General features: G+C 39.5%; 1 protein-coding gene across 1 annotated transcript in view; it reads right to left on the reverse strand.

Annotated features, from left to right (window-relative positions):
* Positions 1-987: 987 nt before the first annotated feature.
* LOC144964882 (neuropeptide F receptor-like) overlaps positions 988-10,000 on the reverse strand; it is a 78,730-nt gene continuing 69,717 nt past the window's right edge. Inside the window, exons 3-4 of the mRNA XM_078899613.1 lie at positions 7,556-7,783; positions 988-3,109 (exon numbers count right to left, since the gene is read on the reverse strand). Of these exons, the coding sequence (XP_078755739.1) occupies positions 2,303-3,109; positions 7,556-7,783 (1,035 nt within the window). The 3' untranslated portion in view covers positions 988-2,302. The remainder of the gene's footprint in view (positions 3,110-7,555; positions 7,784-10,000) is intronic.

Here is a 10,000-nt window from a genome sequence, read left to right on the forward strand (position 1 = left end):
CTCTCTCTCTCTCTCTCTCTCTCTCTCTCTCTCTCTCTCTCTCTCTCTCTCTCTCTCTCTCTCTCCCTCCCTCTCTCTCTCTCTCTCTCTCTCTCTCTCTCTCTCTCTCTATATATATATATATATATATATATTGAATCATGTTGGATACAAATATGGTACGAATAGTGCTCGACATGTAGCAATGGAGCGAATTATTATTTTAATATTTACCACAATGTTGGAGTCAGCCTACATCGATGTTTCAGGCCTTTTCAGCCATCGTCAGGACTGTGTGTTACATGAGTTTGGTTTGTTGTGTGTTGTTGCTTGTTGAAGTGGTTCCGTAGGTTTGTAGTTGATTAGTAAGTGTTTTCGTCTATGTGGACAGCTATTGTACATCTCATTTTTCATGAGGGTGTTTGATTATAGTATATTTCTGTTCCAGGCATAAGCTACATTGTTTTGATGATGGTGTGTATCCTGTTCCTTTAATTATAATTTTCCATGAAATGCTGTGGCCTAGTTTGTTGTCTTTTAATTTCCAAATATGTTCGCTGAGTTTTGTGGATGTTTTTTAGTTAGTGTTTCTAAAGGTTGAGGTGTGGAGGTTGTATCTTGTTTTGAAATTATATTTTCCGTTAGTCCTACATATTTTTCCAGCTTGTTTGTTTTAGTTTCGGTGACTGTGGCTTGGTAAATTAAACTTGATTTTAAACATTGTTTGTTAAGCGGGCAATGTTCCTTATTTCTGCAGCTGCATTTTCTGGTGGGTGGATTTTGCTCTTGTCGATGGTTTATTAATATTTTTTCTTGTTGTGGCTTGAAATTATTTGTTCATTGTTGCGCATACACGAGTAGCTTATTTTTATGGTAATACCTGACGATGGCTGAAAAGGCCTGAAACATCGATGTAGACGGACTCCAACATTCTGGTATATATTAATATATATATATATAATATATATATATATATATATATATATATATATATATCACACACGCATATTCAAGCACAAACATCCCCCCATCTTTTGACAAAACACCTCTTTACGAATAACGGATTTAGCTGATCCCGTTTACCACAGCGTTAATGGCAGGGTTATCGCTGTATACTGCCTAAGACAAATCAAAGCAAAACAGAACAAGACAACAAAAACAAAACCAAACTAATGGAGCATTTCTACAGTGAAATATCCACTAAACGTGGTCAAAGCGCATTACAAAGGATCCCTAGTGAACAGTAACACTTAACATGTAGGACGAGACATGGCGCCTGTTAGGCGATAATATATTTTTCCCTGACTGTGAAAACGCTGTAAATGTTCAAGTACACATTTTCTCCTGAGTATGATGAGAGAATGTGAGTAAAGATCCTTTTCCAAGGACTCAATTATGCGCCACTCAGAGCGGGACTCGAACCCAGGATCTTCCGATCCGGAGGAGAGTGTCATACCACGAGGCTACATAACCGCACATTAGTCCGTCGCAAAGTATGTTCTACCAAATTATATGACCCAGCTACCCATTCATTGCTGGGTGGTGAGGGAGGGGTGGCGAAATTCAACCCACAGGTTTCAGGCGAAATGTTAGCCTTATCACTAACAGAACGCAAGCAAGCACCTACTCCACAGATACACAACCACACAAATGCACAGACACACATATCCTGTAAACAAAATCTAAACATTTTAATTGACCCACACAACAGAGTCACAAGAAACAAAATCCCAGCTTCTATATTAGCACAAATAAACGATCGCACTCAATCACACATACACAAACACACACACGCGAGCACACACACATACACACACAAGCACACACTCACATATTATATTCACAGTTCATGATTAAATTTTATTGTTGATGAAGCAGAAAAATACACTCTTGTATCATCATTAAAAAAAAAAATAATGGATGCAATCTCAGGACTATTTTTTAAAAAAGAAAAGAAAATTAAACGATTAAGCATATGGAGGAAAGAATGTCAAGTGATAACAAAGCAAAGCACTTTAATCGTTTGTACAGCAATAAACAGTGTTTAAGTTTGGCAGGGTTATTGTTTTTTTGAGAATAATGGCCATAGATGTAACATGTATTATTCGTCGAATCGATCCTGCTTGCTACTTATTCCGTTCAACTTCCTTGGAGTTTTCGATGATTCTGTATGACTCGTGTGAGGAAAAGGAACCTATTTAAATGAACAACTAAGTTTTGGCAACATCTGCAGTTTGACATTGTCTTTGCCAATCAGCAAGTTCGTACGGTCTTTGCGTGTATAATGTATAATACATCGTCTGGACTGATTTGATAGTCGAAATCAAGCGGTTGAAGTATCTTGGATGTCATAATGGATAGTGAGATTGGGTGATTTGGCATTGTTAATTCCTTCATCCAACCCAATCGAATGTCCATTGCTGACCTTGGTGAGAGTAATGGCCGGAACACCAGCAGCTTGCCGATTACAACACAAGATCCGGCTTATTTTAGTCTGAATTATTTTACAGCAAGGACAACAAAGTACTTTGACAAACTCTGCTCTGAAGTTGTCGTTGAGCCATCCGTACATAACCGGATTCAGACAACCCGAACACAAAACTAACATGTGGCATATGGCGTACGCAAGATTAACATTCACTTTATCTTGGAAATAATCGCCGAGAAAGTCAACGAGGAGGTTGAAGATATTCAACGGTAACCAGCTGAGAGCAAAAACAAGTGCAATACCTGCCAGTAAAAGATTTGTTTTTCTCTTTCTCCTACTGCGTCTTTCGTTTTTCTTTCTTTGATACGAGGTGGTGGCCACTACCGGGCCATTTTGATTGACTAATCGATATCGCAATTTGTTACAAATCCGTAAATGGGCAACGCTCAAAATGAAGAATGGTAATATGTATTGGACGACCATCTGTGCCACCGAATAAGCTCTCTTTTCAGTTTCCATGGACACGTCTTCCAGACAGACGTAGAAAAAGACACTGGGTACCTCTGCAAGAGGTAATCGCTTGATAACGACAGAAAATAGTAAAGCTGGGCTGGCGATGAGGAAGGCTATGATCCAGATGCTGATGAGGGCGATTGCTGCACCAAGTTTTTTCATGCTGTCTTTGGTGGGGTACACAATGACCTGTGAATACATACAATTGCAGAACAAATTTAGTCGTATGTTTATCATTATAATTACTACACAATGAATGAAGATTAATTCCAGATCAAGTGTGATTTTGGGATTTGTTGTTTAGAATACATTGTAAAGAAAATGACAGGTAAACTTTGAGAAAATGTGACTCACTACCTCGAAGTTTAATTGTGTGTAGGTGCAAGTAGGTTCAGAAAAATTGAATCTGCAGTAAAAACATTAAACCTGTAGTAGGCCTATAGATGTTACATAAAAAAGAGTAACATAGATATTTACACTGCAATAAATATTAAATAAATAAATAACTAAACGATAATTAAATATTAATTCTCTGACAATTTAAAATTTAAATTAACTCCACACAATCTGCTTTACCACAATCACACTATAGCAGATTGAGGCGATATGCCAGAATTTATGAGATAAAAAAACACAAGCGGTTGGGATTACTTGTTTTGATTTAAAGGCATTTATAAATGGCAATAAAATATTTTTAAAACTTGAGCTTTTATACAGCGCAAAATCCACTAATTATGCTCAAAGCATTTTACAAAGGGCCCCTGACCAACAGCAACATGTAACATGTAGAACGAAACATGAGGCGATATTAAAAATTTTCCGACAGAGACACGCTGTTGACAACCAGGTACTCAATTTACACCTGAGTACGGTGAGAGAATGCGGGTATAGAGTCTTTTCCAAGGACTCAACTATGAAGCGAACGAGGCTAGAACCCAGGACCTTCCGATCCGAAAGCGAGTGACATACCACAAGACCACATAGCCGCACAAGGGAGGTGGGATAATAAAAGACCCAAACAGAACGAATGCCAGACTTCAGGAATGGCAATCAAAAACAGCGGGTCGCATCAAACGGATTAGTGACACGACCATAATATCCCCTACACGTGCTCAAAGCGCTTCACAAGGGCCCCTTGGCAACAGAAACAATTACCATGTAGGACGAGACTTGATGCCTGTTATTAGGGGATATTACAATTTGTTTTCGGACAGAGACAACGCTGTTAACGGCCATGTCTTACTTTTACACTTGGGAACGGTGATAGCATGTGAGTAGAGAGCCTTTTTCAATGACTCAAACCACGGACCTTCCGGTCAGTGCTGGACAAAAGCAAATGACAATTAATAATGCCTATCTTTTGAAAAATCGACTCATATTTTTAAAGTTTTCAATTTTGATTTGCTAATATAATAGATTGGGATTAAATATGATATGATTTTAAAATTTCAAAATGACGCCCTTGCCATGGAGACAACTTACAGTGCCTATGTCCATGTGTGTCTTAGGAAATCGCAGTTTAAGCCGTTGTTCCATGATTTGCTCCAAACCTTCGATGTTGGGGAAGCCTGGAGGGAATATTGGACAAATACAATGCCCAAGGGAAGTGGGATGATAAAGACCCAACAGAACTGATGCCAGACTTCAGGAATGGAAATAAAAAACAGTGGGTCGCATCAAACGGATTACTGATAGGCCACGGCAAGGCTGCTGCAAACATGCATCGGTGGGGTCTGAGGGAGGTAGCAGATGCCCACTACTACTACTACTACTACTACTACTACTACTACTACTACTACTACTACTACTACTACTACTACTACTACTGCTGCTGCTGCTGCTGCTGCTAAAAACATGTTTTTTGTTTGGTCCCTGGAGTTTTCTTATTGTTATTTTAGAGGGCTTTTAATCCGGTATTTAGCACAATGTTTACAGAAGACACGCTTTTGTTAAGATTTTTTAGTAAACGTTTTCGTGTGGGTATTGATTAGGTCATTGATGCATTTAAATAACCCAACTTAATTGTTCCTTAATCATTCAAAGGTTAGTGGCAGAACATTTTTTCTAGAATATTTACAGGTCGGTATTTTGGCCTATTGCCACTAAACCAGCACAGTGGCCTACCGATTAACAATAGACCCCAAATCACAATTGGGACCTGGGGCGTTTGCAAAGCTGAAGATAATATAGTGATTTATTGTTTTAAAAAGCCAATGTATGAAAAGGAGACTAGATAGAGGACGCATTAGTAAAAATTACATTTTTTGGGGGATGAAATAGATTTAGTGGTCCAAATAGCCACTTATCGCGCCTTTGTTTGTTTTTTGTATTTTTGAGAGGGGGGGGGGGGGGGGGGTTGCCCGATAATTGACTAGGGTTTGGGAAATCCCGTTTATTTTCTTACTTATAACTGATCCAGAAAAATTACCCGGGGACGCATTTACCTACTTCCCCTTTAAAAGGTATAAAGTTTGAGTCCTATAGAAGTATATTTTTTATTGCAATATTGCTAGGCTAAGAAACCGGTATACCGCAAAAATCTTTCAGTCAGGAAAGTCCTTTTCCAGGTCGGTCGGAGAGTCCAAACAAGCCATCCGATTGTGGGCGAACTCAAATCAAGATCATTTGCCCGTGAGAGAAGGGCTCTCCAGTTACCAGCGCCCCCCCCCCCCCTCCTTCCCAGTCATTCCATACCCGATACATGGGAAAATGTTCTGGTCGTGTCAAAGAAAAAACTACGATCAAGGGTGAAGTGTAAGGAGACTACTCTAATGGAATATAAATCGGGGAATAATGGGCAGACGCGAGACTGATGCCTCCGTAAGATATGATAAAACTTACTATTAAATAGAGAACTTAGAGAGGGCTTCCTGAAGATTGGGATTGTAAAAATACTTACTAATAGGTGAAAATGGAAAGGCTTCGGAAAGTCCTTTGTTTGATGCTTTGCTGGGAAGGTTTTGTACCAAAGCGTCCATCTGCTGTACTGAAACCTTTCCATTTTCACCTTTTCGTCAGTAAATAGAGTTCTTGAAACGCGTCTGGTAAATTATGGAATCGCAATCTAATTGCAAGTACAGGGCAAAAATCCCTCTTCAATGAGAAGTATGTATGTTGAAAAGTGTTGGAGCCAGCACTGATCCTTGGGGAAGACCATTCTTCTGGGTGCGCCACCTGCTCTTCCGGCCATCCATTTCAACAAAGAAGCGCCTGTTTTCGAGAAATGACTGGATGATATTTACAATTTTCTTATTCTTTATCATTTTAGCCACTTTGAGGAATAGGATCTTGTGATTCACTGTGTCATAGGCTGCAGTGAGGTCGACGAAGACTGTGCCAGTGACCTGTTTTGTCTCAAACCCATCTTCTATAAATTGTGTAAGGTTAAGAAGTTGACCACATGTTGACCGTCCTGGTCGGAATCCAGCCTGGTCTGGAGACAGTTGTTCGTCTAGACTGGGTGACATGCGAGACATAACCATTCGCTCAAATAGCTTGTATGTGATGCACAGGAGGGAGATCGGGCGATAGCTTTTCTTGGATTTTGGATCTTTCCCCGGTTTCAGTAGGGCGACTACTCTTGCTTTCCTCCTTTTTTGACCAAGGCAAAAGTGTCCACGCGTAATGCCCTCCTTGGAAAGCTGGCAAACATGAACTGGGGAACTGACCCTAAAACGCTAAGGACCACAGCACTGGCCCTCAGCTACTCAACTGCGGAGTACTGCTCAGCTGTATGGGCCCGATCATGCCATGCCTCCAAGCTAGACCCCGAGCTCAACAACGCCTGCCGGATCGTAACGGGCCAACTGAGAGCAACACCATTACCACTGGTCTACCGTGCAGCAGGAATAGCCCCACCACACATCCGGAGGGAAACTCATGCCCAAATACAAAAATACAAACAGGAAATGGACCAGAGACACCCCCTTCATGACCACAATTGCCCCAAAAGCAGGCTCAAATCAAGGAAAAGCTTCCTCACAGTAGAGAGCCTTCACCCAGACCACTCAGCATTCTCCCGCCTGGACAAATGGGTAGAATGGGACAAGACAGCAAACGATGCCCTCCAGCCCCCAACAGAAAAGCTCCCAGCAGGCACAGACCTCAAGAGAAAAGACTGGGTGGCGTTGAACAGAGTTAGAGCAAAGGTGAGAAACACCGCCACCAACCTCTTTAAATGGAAAATCTCACCGGGCACTGAATGCCCATGCGGTCAACCCAGACAGACCATGGACCACATCCTGTCCGAATGCTCGCTGGGACCTCACTGCACCAATGCTGACCTGAGGGAATGCAACCAGACTGCCCGGGACTGGCTGACTCACTGACGCGACAAGATATGATGATGAATGAGAAGTAAAACGTCTTCATTACAATAATTATTTAAAAAATAACATGATTTACGTTGGGTTATCAGATATATCTGGCTTGTACTTTGATTATTTTCATATAGTACAGATCTCAATGCTTTCTGTTGTTTGCTCTTTAACATTCTAAAATCACATGTCGCGGGTTTTACACATGTCTCTATCAACATTTTTTTTCTGACACTATAGTATTTTTCCATGAAAGTAAGTCAATTTAGTACTCTTCTTTTTCACCATGGTCATACATTAAAAAAATTAGATAACTCACCTGAAAACGGTCGAGTGCTATGGCTGTGATACTTATTGTCGAGACGAAGAGGTTGGTGCCCTGTGCCATTGTGACGAACTTGCACATGAACTCTCCAAGGTCCCACTGTTTGTAGAGAAGCTGGTACAAGTTGAGGGGCTGTGTGAATAGGCACAGGGTGAAGTCGGATATGGCTAGGTTGATAATGAAGATGTTTCTGGGTGTGCGCATACTTGCGTTGTTTACAACCTGGTGGACAAAATATATAAGATATGAGATGGCAATGCTGACAAAGATTGCGTTGATCGTCCAATTAAAACGTAATATATCTTTTTTTGGGGGGTGAAAGTTGCGACTGCTAGCGCCGATTTTTAAAAATTACCATCTTTATTAATGATGATATTATTTAATCAAATTAATCAAATTGATTATCAAATTTTATTATCTTTAATTATCCTGTATAGCATGAATTGATTATATATAATGGAGCAATTAGTATGTCATTCAATATGATATATCATTTTCACCTAAAATATTACAAGCAAACTAAATCGCTTTAATAATACTTGAGCTTTTATATAGGGCAAAATCCACTAAACGTGGTCAAGGCGTTTTGAAAAGGGAACTGGCCAACAGCAACAGGTAACATGTAGGACAAGACATGACGCATGTTAGGCAATATTACAATTAATTCTGACAACGTTGTTAACGATCAGGTACTCATTTTACACCTGACTACAGTGAGAGAATGTGAGTAAAGAGACTTTTCCAAGGACTCAAATTTTCGCCGCTTAAGCGAACCTTCCGATCCGAAAGCGAGGTTCATACCACAAGATCAAAGAGTCAAAAGACGTTCTCTTTTGGTAAACTCGTTTACAATAAATAGTTAAATAAATAAATAGATAAATAAATAAATAAATAAATAAAAAAACAAATAAATAAATAAATAATTAAATACATAAATAAAATAAAACAAATAAACGTTATTTCTTACACTTACTCACAGATACATTCACACACACACAGACACACACACACACACACACACACACACACATACACACACACGTGCGCCACGAGCCAGCAAACTTACGTGAACGTAGACGAATAAAACGTGAAAGCAAGAGTAAGATGTGGATTATGGCTATCGTGGTATGACACTCGCTTTCGAATGGGAAGGTCCTGGGTTCAAGCCTCGCTTGGCGCATGGTTGCGTCCTTGGAAAATGGTCTTTACTCACATTCTCTTACCGTACTCAAGAGTAAAATGAGTACCCGACCGTTAATAGCTTTGTCTATGTCCGAAACAATTGTAAAATTGCCTCACAGGCGACATGTCTTGTCCTACATTTTACGTGTTGGGCATATAGAAGCTCAATTTTTATTACTTCCTTTGTATTTCATCTTGTTTTATGGTTAATTTGTTACAGAGAAGTTTTACCTATATCTTGCTTTCAGGGGCGGTTGGTCACATTGTATTTAAGGCGGCACAAATCCGAAATACAGAATCAAATTTTATTGGTCTAGTTACTTTAACTAAATTTGACCTACTTTGTATGTGTGTGTGTGTGTGTGTGTGTGTGTGTGTGTGTGTGTGTGTGTGTGGAGGGGGTATTGCAATTGTTTGTCTTTATGTGTGCATATGTTTGCATATGTGCGTATATTTGTGTGTGCATGTATGTGTGTGTGGGTGTGTGTGTGTGTGTGTGTTAGAATATTAATGAGACATACTCACAAAAGAGCATCAATTATCTTGTACAAAACGTGTCTGTTAACTTTCACCTGTTCGTTATAACGACTCACAGACGCAGCATGTCCTGTTTCCAACTGATTTCTTATATCTACAACGTTGAAAAGTTTATATTTAACAGCATCTGTGACATGGCTATTTGATTCAGAATGTTTCTTCAGTGCCTGAGAGATGTACGCAATATCACTGAATCCTCCTGTTGTCCGTTATAGCTTACATCACCAAAAATCAAGCAATAAAAACAATGAAGCGTTTTACGGCTTTCACTTACACTGGCAGTAAGCCATTCAACAGTTTAAAAATAATCATTAAATCGGCGCTGTCTCCCCGGCCGGAGTGTTAGAAACTAAGTTAAAATGCACTGGTTTGTGTGGACCTAAATCTTTCACCACTATTTTCTCTTGAGGGGATAAGTGTCGGAATTGATTTTCAATTTAAAAATCAACATGATTCATGATTGGTTACAAATTACAGAAATAACTTTTTAAAATAAAATGATTCAAGAAATCTTTCCAAAGATAAAAACAGGTAGGTTTCATAAACAATGACAACAGCGATAAGACATTTTCTCTGAATACTAACGGTATGACACACAACTTTAGAATAATTGAATTTAAAAATCCACATTAAATTCCAAACGCAAAGTACTTGTTAACTTCACACACAATCAGCGACATCTTTATAATTATACTATTATTAGACAATGCACACAATACA

Source organism: Berghia stephanieae, chromosome 2 (genome assembly GCF_034508935.2).
Source record: "Berghia stephanieae isolate SIO BIC M18660-M18661 chromosome 2, UCSD_Bste_1.3, whole genome shotgun sequence".
Taxonomy (NCBI): Eukaryota; Metazoa; Mollusca; class Gastropoda; order Nudibranchia; family Aeolidiidae; genus Berghia; species Berghia stephanieae.